Source organism: Epinephelus lanceolatus, chromosome 18 (assembly GCF_041903045.1).
Source record: "Epinephelus lanceolatus isolate andai-2023 chromosome 18, ASM4190304v1, whole genome shotgun sequence".
Lineage (NCBI taxonomy): Eukaryota > Metazoa > Chordata > Actinopteri > Perciformes > Serranidae > Epinephelus > Epinephelus lanceolatus.
This window is the reverse complement of record NC_135751.1, coordinates 4,954,251-4,966,803: the sequence shown is the minus strand read 5'-3', so window position 1 is coordinate 4,966,803 and position 12,553 is coordinate 4,954,251. Positions and strand designations below refer to the sequence as shown.

Genomic DNA, 12,553 nt, shown 5'->3' with positions numbered 1-12,553 from the left:
CTTAGTGTAATGACTTTAATTGGTGACAGACTATTTGTACATCATAACCATGTTCATAAAGTGCAACACAGAAAAAAAGCTCAAACTACCCAGCTTTTCTCTTCCTCTATAAATACTTCACTTGTATTCATACCCCGATATGAAAATATTTCACCTGACTGTCCCTTATGGAACACATACATGTCAATTTAAAGCAAAATGACATACAGTACAGTATATGAAACACTCCACCTTCATTGAGTGCACATTTCAGCCAGGTTCCATCTCACCATGTAGGAGTTTGGATTAGACATGTGCAGCAGGGTTTCATTGATTACGCACAGGGGAACAGTATGTCTTTTAAAGGGACTGTGGCGAGATTTGGTTGAGTGTAGATGATGCAAAATGTACACTAAATCCTGGAATACATGATGAGAAGTTCGTGTAAACTATGATGGATATGAGTTTACTACAGGAACTGTGTATATGTAGCAGGAGATGAACTAAAAGGACACCTCCAAAAAGCAAACAACAAAACGGAAAAAAAAACAAAAACAAAAAACATAAAATGTGTCATTGCCATATTTCCTTTTAAAACACTTGTCACCAAGACATGATCAAATTAGGGATAGGTATTTTTTCATTGTTCCTGCTGCTCACATAACTCTTGGCAGGAAAGCAAATGAGCAACTTTAACAAAATATCAAATTATTCCTTTAAACTTCATTGTAGAATTTGTGTCTATGGATTACAGTGACTTTTATTTGACTTTGCAGCCTGGCAAAAAAAATAAATAAAAATAAAATAAATAAATAAAATAAAATGCAGAATTAACATATTTTTTGGACCACTCATTTATGTATTACATATACACAAAATTAATCATAATCCTACAAGTACTGTTTTTTTAAATCATGTCTTCAACTCCAAACCTAAGTCCTTCAAGTCTTTGCCCTAATGGCAAACAGAAAGACGATCTTCAATCAATCAATCAATCTGGTAACTTTTTTTTCCAAAGGAAAAACACCAACACACACATACAGCAGAGCAAATTCAACCACCACACAGTAAGCCTATAAGTACAACATCATCACCAAACAGTCTTCAAGCATTCAAAGCTAAAGCACCTTAAACAATCTTAACTTAAACTAATAAAGTCAACTGATAGTCATTGCTTCCAACTAGGAGCTTTTGTATATATTCATACATATGTGAAGGGAAAAAAACAAACACATTTTCACATTGTTACACACTGTTTGATTCCAGTTTAAGATGGAATGACCTCACTGTAACTGTACATACTCTACCAAAAGAAGCACATGTCCATTAGGAGTATTAGCCCCCACACCAGATCACTTTAAAGAAGCACAAGACAGATGACAGGTGTACAAAATCATATAAGGACACGTGAGCTTTGCTGAGTGGATTCAACTCAGCGTAGCTGGATCCTATCTGAGGTCATCACCCCATCTGACTCAGATAAATACAGTCACTTTAAAGCAGCCATTTCTCTCTGACTGATTTGTAAAGATCTGTGTCACACGTGATGTTAAAAGAGAAATACAGTGAACAAAATCCAGGGAGCGTCTTCATTTTTAATATTTTTAACCTCAGTACACTTCAAAGGAAGAGTTTGTTACATCATCTAGGATTGCTTTCATTACTGTGGTTTGGTTTATTTGGTTTGGACCAAGTGACAAACTTCAGGGCTGAAAAATTAAGCCAACATGGAAATACCAGAAACTGCAGTTCCTTGAATGGCCACTTGAGATTGGCTCCAAAAGCGAGTCACTCTCCATAGGCCCTCATATTAAAATGCCCAACTTAACAGCAGAAATAAACATGTTTACAGCCTGGTACAAAAAACAGTTTTGGCCTCTCTAGCTAAATTTCCCATTCATGACAACTACACGCAGATAAGTCTTTATTTAACTCACCTTTGAAACTGTAATTAAGGCTTAAAGTTATGCATAATTAAGGGCATGGCTGCTTTCAGTGACAAGTGGGTGCCATCCATTGAAAAGTTGCTATCACAATGATAATGCTGGTTAGAAATGTCTCCATGGTGTAACCCCAGATTCACAAAGGATAGTTGTAGCCGTAGCTGTCGCTATTAACTGTGTTTTCGGTTCATGAAAGTAACATTTCATCACCTAAAAAAAAGTCTTGTTCAGCATTTTGTTGTACTAAAAGACCCTTTAAGGAGTTGGATATTCGATTCTTCTGGTAAGAACAATTGGTTGAATGGTTTGAATCCTGTTTTTCTCTGGTAAAATTTAGCATTAGCATTATCACGGTTAACTGTAGCTGTAAATGCACTGCGCTAACCAAGTTAACAGCTAACGTTAAAGTAGGCTCCACCCCTTGTCAAAGTATCGTCACTTTTGGCTCCAAAAAACTAAGATGGCGATGGTCAAAATGCCCGACCCGAGGCTTCAAAACTGGAGTGCACAAATCAGTGGGTGACGAAATGGCGGCTTTGTCCATTATTTTATACAATCTATAGTCTGTACCAAGGGGGAAAACAGACCTACTGGAGCTCTTATTTCTGGTCTGTTTCATGTTTTATGAACTGGCTTGGTACAAATTAACCAAAAGCTGTAGATGAAGTCATATTGACTGACAGGTAACTCATTCAGAAAATTCTGCTGATGTCATCCTGCTTCCTAAGCACTAGACTTGAAGGAGACTCTGAGAGCAGACTTTTCACCCTGCCTTTAAGTATGGCCATTCAGAATGAGTAGGACAACAGATTGTACAAACTAGTTCCTTTGAAGCATTCTGAGACCTTTACTCTGACCAGGAGATTCATGGAAAACAGAGGATCTTTATTGTGAGAGCTAGCTAATATGTTTAAGACAATAAACAGGTCCAGGGAATGTGTGTAAGAGGGCAAAGTCAATACTGGAAAAAAACAGTTGATGTTGACTGAATGGTCCCTGTGTCCTGTAAACTTTTAAGTGCAAACACTCTCTCCAAATCCAAAGTTCACTGGGGAATGTTTTTTTCTACTTTCAGTAGTCATCTAGTAATTGTCAGTAGATTATGCATACAGTACAGTGAGAGGTGTGTGAAAACCCTCCAGTGATATAGGCATAATTTATAAAATGATCATATTAAGAAGAATGCAGCCATACTCTACAATACTTGAACCTAAATGAGCACAGAGAATCACTTTGTACCAGGCTCTGAGGATCATGATATACTTGCTTTTTACCAACATGAATGTATAGACAAATGTCTCCAACACAAATAAGGTAGAATTAATCACATACTTGCCTGCGTACAATACCAGGGGTAAATATAATTCTACATCACAATATAGATATAATTCATGAGTAGGTGAATTTTCCAATAACATTTCTGGAAAATCAATTGACAAATTGTTTAAGGATAAAATAACCAGATTGGAATGTCTGATTTGGGCCGATCTAGTAACTTAATACATGACATATGAAGGTATTTTCTAACTGCTCACATAATCAAAAGTCACATCACACAAAAATCTAAAGCCCCTTTCCCACTGCACAAAAAACACTAACACCAGCCAACATCTGACTTTTGTATGTAACAGGAAAGGTTACAATTGCCATTTACACACAGATCAAATTACTCTGCAGTCACGGGTATTTATCGGTTCTGGCTCCAATCAGCACTGATGGAAATTCAACACTTGGGTGAACGTCCTAATTTTAGCACCATTACTGGTGAGATGCAATGACGTGCCACCACAAAATACTGCCCATCTCTGTCCAAGCAGTGCTCAAACATCAATCCAAATTAGTCTGCACCAAGTTTGAAAGAGACACCAAATAAGTAAAATATAACTAAAAAGAATTAACCCCGTAGAGTTTTCACAGGCCTCCTTGCTGCTTTCTACAGTTTACTAACCTGTTTTCCAGCCTGCCCATGATGTCAAATGTAACACACCACTAAAAGAAAGGCATGCTCGTCTGCTGCAGAGTCATATATATAGCTCTGGTCAACTAGCAATAGAGTCTGTTGTCTATTTTATTAGAAAAAAACCTGCGTACACGTTCTAATTTTGGTGGCAAAGGGGGATAATACTGTCACTAAATAGTCCAGCTCATTGATTTGCAACGCTGCCTGCAAAAACAAGCCTGGCACAACAGGAGACATATAGTTCCCTCTGTTAAATTTATCAACTCATTGTGTATATTCTATTGTCCCCCAACCCTAGCCTAGATGATTAAAAAGAATATCCTCAAGGGGGAACATTGAGTAATACCTCACAGGCCTAAAGCGGAGATCTAAATCCGACCCATACCTGCATTAGTTTACCTGTTTATACCTGGTATTGACATGCATCTTGGGTGATCCGATCACAAGTGGACAGCACTAAATACAGGTGTAAACAACCACCAGGATGCACTGTGATCAGATCACTCAAACCACTCTGGGATGCATTTGACTACAAATCTTTTCTAGTGTAAACGCTAATGCATCTGATGCATCCCCTACACAAATATGCGTTTCCTCAGAAAGCAAAGGCATTGCCAACCACAATATCTCTCTCTGATTATTTAGTACTCCTTGTTGCCTTCATTGGTTGGGTTGGTTAGGTTTAGGCCTGAAGAGCGGGACTGGTTAGGGTAAGAATGTCATGGTTAGCCGTTCAGACTACATCATCAATGCACGACGTGGTGGTTGTTCTGGTGTCAACACGCTAACACTCTCTAACTTGTCAATTTAAGGACCAGTTGGACGAATTTTTGCATGACCATCCATCAATTTGCCCAGTGGAAGGAGATGTCTTGAATTCTGCTGACAGCAGTATGTCCAGCTGTACCTTCACAACTGCTAAGGTGACTAGTGAGAATGCTAATGAGCAGTTAGCAAGAGTGTGGATATAGTAACTGTGCACAGGGCCGTAACGAAAGGAAGTAACGAAATCTGAACACAAGTGGTCAGCTGGAGACGCATGATAAACACGTGTGAAAAGCAATGTGTCTTGGTTGTTCACTTGTGTTCAGATCACTGAAACACATGCTGATACCAGGTGTAAACAGGCTTTTCAAGTCCAGACCCGACAGAGACCAACTGGTACTGCCAAATTTGACCCAAGCTATGAACTGATGCTTACCTTGCCAAACTAATGCAACACATTGCTGCACTCTTTGTCTTGCATACAGTATCTACCGTGTGACAAAAATGAATTCAGTTAATTGGCACATTTTAAAATAACCAAATCCAACCTAAGTCCAAACCTGGGCCTAGAGTTCTGCTACCCAGACCCAGGATATTTGTTACCTGAACACTACATCAGCATAGGTCCAGACTGTCCTTGGCCAACACTATAAAATCTTCAACTTTGGATTTTGCACAATGTAAACATTACATGGCGATACTCCACAAGTTTACTATTTTTTTGAATGTCAAGGCCATTGCAGAAATAGCAATGACTACCTCTATTAGATTCTCTTAGCTTAGCTACATCTTGGGGAATGTGCAACGGTCATTTCTGAGGATGCATACAAACAACATGCCAAAGGAACCATCATGCTCACACAAACACATAGCTAAAAGGAAGTATATCAGTGCTCTGAGCTGTCTGGTGTATGGCAATAGCACACCTTTACTTCAGTGTGGATTTTCAATGTGTAACTGACTAGCATGTGAACACATGCTCTGACTAAGTGGTACTGTACCACAGTGATCTATGATGTGGATCTCCCCGCTATGGTACTAACTGGGATGTCTATATTATCTCACTGCTCTGTACTTCATCAGTGTCCCAGGTAAAAGAGCAAAGCAGGAACGTGCTATGTGTAGCATTTCAACACTAACAATTCATAGCGATGATTATTTTGATGTGGAAATACTTACCTCTGCTAGCCACAAAGCTGCATCTTACACAAACTGTAAATTATGTTACATTACTTTCCAGCATAGAAATGAAACTGTTCAGGAATTGATGGTAACACAACTTAACATTAGCATACTGTGTCACATTAAAATAAATATTTGCTGTTACTGACACCTTTTATATTTCTCCTTGCTTTTCAAAAAATGGAGCAAGGCCCTCTTTGTAGGCTGAGGTTGGACTCATGGGATATGTGGTCTAAACTTTAGGAAATGCTAAATGCTACACATAGCTCCTCTGAGACTTTAAGAATGTGTCTCCTTCTTTATCTCTCTTAAATTCCTATGTAAAGCAGCTGCCCTGCCACTATCAAGGCCTAAGCTGAAAGTAATACTACAGACAGTGGGTGTTTGATCCAGAGTGTTTGCTGGAATGTCTTCTTATATGGTCATAGAGTAGACTGATCTCCATCCAACTGTTCCAATTATACAAGAGATGGGCAAAAGGAGGAAGGCAAAAAGGTAGATGAGCAGAACTGAACTCCTCTCTTCCAGTCTTTCCTCCTCTCCTTCTCTCTTCCTCCTACACTTCTTCCTCTCTGTCTTGTCAGTAGCGTGTAGAGTACCAGTCATTGTCAGTCATCTGAACGAGCTCGTTGACCACGTCCAGCAAGTTGTAGTTGTATTTTTTCAGCAGCCTTTGGTTAAGCGGCCGGTCACCGAAACCCATCTCCACCAGCACAGCCATCATGGTGTCCTGGGTGGAAGAATCCACTGGAGGCTGTGTAGAAAGAAGATCTTATCAGTCCATGAAATCTGACATGCCAGAGAGGTAAAGATAACTTGAGCTGATGACAACTACGCTTGTTACTGTGAGTGCAATAAAACCTCCTTGAGGAAAAAGCCAATACTTTATCAATACAGCTGATCAGCAACAGGTAACCTTTTGGAGAAAAGTTCAGTCTGCTCTGTCCACAGTCTCTCATCACCACTATTATGATGTTATAAACAAGCACACAGCGCTTTCCATCTCATAGCAAATTGTTACTAACAAGCTGAAACAACAGCAGCTGTTAAAATGGTTTAGCTTCATGTGACCTGCAGGCAGTGAGTCTCCTCAGCCGCGGGGGGAGGAGCAGAGAGGACAGCAGGACTGATACTGACTGATGTCTGTGTTCTTCATTCTTTCTAAACTTGACTCAGTATCGTGATTTCAGGAATATGATTTATTTTATTGACATTTTCATTTTGTTTCCAGTGACATTATATTGTGAGTTTATATTATGACTTTGCTGTTTCAGTATTACTGTTGCTGCTCTAGAAATATTTAGTTATAAAGTATTCAGTTTTAATCCTGTTGTGAATTTATTCTTTTAAAAAATAATTTCTTGTAAATGTTACGCTATTAGTTCTCTGAGAATATACATACTAGCAAAAATTGGTATTGTTACTGAAAAATCACCAGTTGAATCGATATCGGATTGAATAATAAAGTATATAAAATAAAAAAAATAAAATGAAAAAAAAAAAAAAAAGAATCGGGACCCCTTGAATCGGAATTGAATCGTTTCAGGAAATCAGTGGCGATACCCAGCCCTACTGTAGTGCTCCTAATGGCATTTGCAAGTATCCACTGCGGCTTAAGTAAACAACTAATCAGATGAGAAACATATTTTAGTGTACTACTTAGCTGTAAAATATGAAAGTTTTGCTCTGGCCAGTGGACAGTGCTTCGTTTCAACCTGACTGTTTTCATGTCATGGTTTTCCGGATCACAAACGTTCTCATTTTACAGTTAAACAGTCACTAAAATATGTTTCCAAAAACATTTGAGGTGAGAAACAGGCAATGCAGTGACAGAATCTTGATTTATATTTGATCAGCGCTGCCCAGTTTGACAGTTTTCAGCCACGGTGGATTTTTGCAAATGCCATTAGAAGCACTTGTAAGAGAAATAGGGATGGGAATCAAGAACCGGTTCCTGTTAAGGACTGGTTCCATCTGGTTCAATTCATCGACATCATTAGCCTTAATGCTTATTCCCTTATCGATTTTTTTCATTACGTCGAATCTTTACGTTGATGACGAACGTCACGTTCGTCAGTCAGCAGCATGTTCAGCAACAAAGAAGACGTAATGGCGGTGAGACAGAAGCAGTCCAAAGCGTGGCTTCAATTCACCAAAAATACTCTAACAGCGCAACGTGCAATTTATGCAGCACCGTAATTACATGCAAGGGCGGAAACACCACCAACTAGGCCTGAACGATAGTATATGTTTTAAGCATCGCCATCACGAAGCACGTGTTTACATCCCGGGCTTGCGATGTGGCTTGCATCACTCTGCTTAAATTGCAGAGTGATGCGCGTAAAACTCGCTTCCATTTTAATGACTGACCAACAAAAGATGTCTAATTTAGTGGAATAAAGAATAAACGGCCTATTCAAGGACTGGAATTTGTTATTTAGGCTACGTGACAATGCCTGAATGCAACACAGGCTCCACTCCTTTGACAGTACAGTGTACAGTTGTACAGTGCCGTGCTGTAGGTTCGGGCCAGGCTCGGTTATAATTGTCTCGGACTCGGGAAAATGCGACCCGAGCCGCACTCTGGTGTGCTCACCTGTGTCTGTGTGTGCACGCGCGCACATGTGTTTGTTTGTGTATGTGTGTGTGTGTGTGTGTGTGTGTGTATGTGTGCATCGGAGCCGAACTCTGCCGTGCGTAATACAGAGAGACAGAAATGACAGGCCGTCGTGTAAACAATGTAAGTCATCACGTTATAGGGTGAAACGTTTCACCGTATAACACGATAAATAGCATATTGTTATGTTATTATATGATCCATCCGTCGCACAAAATAATATAACTTTAGTTTATGAAGAGATAAGAGGGAGCCCTCTCCTCTCTTACAGGTGTGTGAACTGACCTGGATATGAAGCTTCTGTAGTGCCAAATAATATAACGGTAGTTACTAAAAAAAAAAAAAAAAATCATCAGCAGCGGTCATATTTCAGCAGTGGCGGTGCGCCGCTGCATATAGGGGAAACTCTGAAAGAGATGGTGGTTTCACTGAACAAATGCCTATTTTCAGCACATTTTATGCTGTTGCATTCAAAGCAATATCACCCTAATAATTCCAGAATGATTAATTCTCACCAAGTAGAGCTACTGAAGACATCTGGTGGAAAAAAATGCATCCTTAAAAAAATATATATAAATCGCAATATACATCACTGGGGACAAAAAAATCGCAATGTCAATTTTTCCCAGTATCGTGCAGCCCTACCACCAACATGCTGAAGCATTTGTCGTGTGTGTAACTTTATTTGACGTAGATGAAAACAAATGCTCTACAAATATTATTTCATTTGTTCCATTTTAGATGATAGCGGTGGACCAATTTCATATTTGTTTACTTACACCAGCACTTATCTCTTGTTTAGAATACGAGATTGTGCCCCCAAAACCAGGTTTTTAAAGCCAAACACATGATCTTTTCTTAACCATAACCATGTGGTTTTGTGCCTAAACCTAACCACACGTTGAGATGGTGTTGCTGAAACCTTAAATTTCAATGTATCTGCTATGTAATACTTTACAAATGCAACTTATTAGTGATTTGCTAAAATGTACAATGGCAACATTTTTTCTGGTGATTGCAGACCTTATCCATAATTTACAGAAATAGGAAAATGTTGCATCATAAAAATATAGGTTTAGCCTTGATATTGGCGAACACCTAATATTGAAAGACTCAGACTCGAATCAGACCCAAGAAAAATTTGGCTGGAATTTCCCCTTTTATGTACTTCGAGATAACCGTGAACTTCCTAACAACATGAGGCGTGAAATAAGATTGTTAGATATAAACTGCTTGCTGACCTGTGTAGGGCCTTGTCCAGTGAACAGAGCTTTGTAGGCAGAGGCAGCTACTGACAGAGCTCCTTTCACCAGGCCACTGGTGATGCCTGGGTGCCTGAGAAGAGACAATAAAGAGGTTACATCCAAAATGTGTCTCAGTGCTGCCCTCTTGTGTCGCTTTCCATAAACTACATAGTTATTAAGCTCTTCAAACATGATGCAATACGTTACTGACTACTACTGATATTACAACACAGAACATGGGTTTGAAAAAGGAAAATAAATAACAAATTTTGACTTTTGTCTTTACAGAAAAAAACTTTCTCTGAAAAACCGTATTAAGCTATTGTCATCAACAATGCTAACAAGCTTGCTACCTGACCGTCGGCAAGCATTAGCTATTTTGTTTGCTCAGATAAAAGTCTTGAATTAAATCATGTACAATTGTGCTAACAGTTGGTAGAGCGGATCGTCCACTAGTCCTCCTCCAGTCTGCATGCTGAATTATCCTTGGGTGAGATTCTGAACCCCAAACTGTTCCCAGATGGCTGTTCTATTGGTGTGTAAGTGCGTGGGAATGGTTACTCAGTTGCAGGTGGGGCTTTGTACGGTAGCCTCAGCTACCAGTGCGTGAATGTGATGTAGTGTAAAAGTGCTTTGAGTGGTCAGTAGACTAGAACAGCTAGTGTTGTTTTTGGCGGCCTGTTTTAATTTTAGTTTTAGTCTAGTCTTTGTGTCAAACTGTCATTTTAGTTTTTATTAGTTTTAGTCATGTTCATACTCTTTTTTTGTCTAGTCAAGTTTCAGTCAACTAAAAGTCTGAGCATTTTAGTCTTATTTTAGTCAGAATAATCCATGACTATTTTCGTCTCATTTTAGTCGACGAAAACTGATGACATTTTAGTCTAGATTTAGTCAATGAAAATTGTATTTTAGTCTGTTTTTAGTAATGCAATTCTATTATACCCAGTCAATATAGTATGATTAAGTACCTAGTATAGTATAACCAACCCAAAATTTTCTTTTCTAAATTAGCTCCCAGTTAGAGCTATATATATTTATTTATACAACAGTTAGTTCCGACCGAGTAATTTGATTGGACGAGAGGCATTCCGTGAGTGCTGGTATAGAGTATAACATCACTGGGACATGTAACAGTAAAATCACTCTGCTCACAGGTATTATAAATATAAATACAGCCATTAATTAACCAACTGTCACACTCGCTACATTGACACAAACTAACACTATAGCGTTACACAAAGAAGATGGATATTTTCCCCCAAATTACATTTGAATTAAATTATGAGTGGTCGTCAGGAGAGGACGAGGAAAAGGAAAGCCAGGACTCTTTAGTGCAGACCTCCAGGTGTGTTTGTGTAACATCAGCCGACCTCGACAAACTGGAGAGGAGCAAAAATTAAGCGATAACGGTCAGGAATTATCAATGATCATCTGATGAGGTACTGATGAGGATGAGGGAGAGTGGAAGCTGAATCCGGCCGTGCCAACATCCAGGTTTGCCAATGTTTCATCAGCCAAACTGGGTAAAGTTACACAGTTGCAGATTAATGTAAATACAAAGTAGCTTGTGAGTTCCTGATGTGTGTGCAGCAGACTGGGGGAACTGTTTTTTTTTTCGCGGAGCTACATAACATACTTAAATAATTTATTTCATCACCTTTTGTTAACATTTCCTTACTCAGCATTGCTGTTTAACCCTATGGGCCCTAGGCGTTTTTGGGGTATTTTTACTGCCTTTACTTTTAAGCTCATATCACAGTCATTATAAAGGCTACATACACATGCTATATCTTGTTTTTTTTTCAATCTGGGCTAACCAGATTTGCCATCATTTCATGTCCTCCTATGTGCCTGTATTTTATATTAATTTTATACCAATGAAAAAACAAATCCGTGTGACTAAATTCTTTTAGCCATTTTTACATGTATCTCAGCATAGCAAGTTGGAAAATGACATATTCTGCCATATCTGAAGAGGGGAGACACTCTGGAATCTGGCAATATAAGAACCATGATGCTGGGACATTCTGTCACTTCACAGCTGTCCAAAATATGTGGTTTGTGCCAGGTGGACATGATTGCCAGTATTTTTTCATTATTGCAAGAAATTCCATTGACTCATTCACAAGTCAAAAATGTGTTTTATCTGAAAGAAACATGCAATATTTACATCTAAGATCATAGAAAAATAGTCAACCAAGTGCAATGATGTCCTCCAAGATAATATTTGTTTTTCAGTTTCAGTTATATATTGGGGGGACATTTTGGGCATTGGTGGGGGGGCACGTGTCCCCCTCAATGTATATGGTGACTACGGCCCTGTCAGCATGCATTAGGCTGCAGTTGTCTGGGTGCGCAAAGGTGAAGTGGCTGGTCTTGTCATACAAAGTTTGATGGAGTGTCAACTGGACAATATGGAGATATTTGCATCTTGAAAGCCGGACTACAAATGTGGATAGACAGGGAGAAACACACGCAAGCCTAAGACGTGGTAAGATACGATATTCCTCACTATATGAAGTGACTGATAACAAGATCTGTATCATGGATTGTAAAGAAATTCGTCAGGTTTTTATTTTGTAGACAATTAATCTGGATTTATAGCGTGATGGGATGACAGCACAATGATGTGTGTGGTATTACTGGAAAGCTCTGCTCCTGTGCGTTCATGTGATATGCGTGGCATTTCTGTGCAAGCCTGCATTTGTGAGTAATCCATCCAAGAGTAATGTGTATGCAAAGCTGTATGAAAGCTCTGTTATACATAATTTTAGTGTAAATTTATCTTTTTTTTCACTGTGAAAACATTGGACTACCGACAAGTGCTTGGCCTTGTCGGAAAGCTACAGTTCTGCTGTTTCAC

At 39.0% G+C, this 12,553-nt stretch overlaps 1 protein-coding gene across 6 annotated transcripts in view; it reads right to left on the bottom strand.

Annotated features, from left to right (window-relative positions):
* The window catches only part of nbr1b (NBR1 autophagy cargo receptor b), a 55,996-nt gene continuing 43,443 nt past the window's right edge, over window positions 1–12,553 (bottom strand). For all 6 annotated transcript variants that reach the window (XM_033644112.2, XM_033644113.2, XM_033644114.2 and 3 more), the window contains 2 exons: window positions 9,688–9,781; window positions 1–6,583 (listed from right to left, as the gene is read on the bottom strand). In XM_033644112.2, coding sequence (XP_033500003.1) covers window positions 6,410–6,583; window positions 9,688–9,781 — 268 coding nt within the window. In that variant the 3' untranslated portion in view covers window positions 1–6,409. The remainder of the gene's footprint in view (window positions 6,584–9,687; window positions 9,782–12,553) is intronic.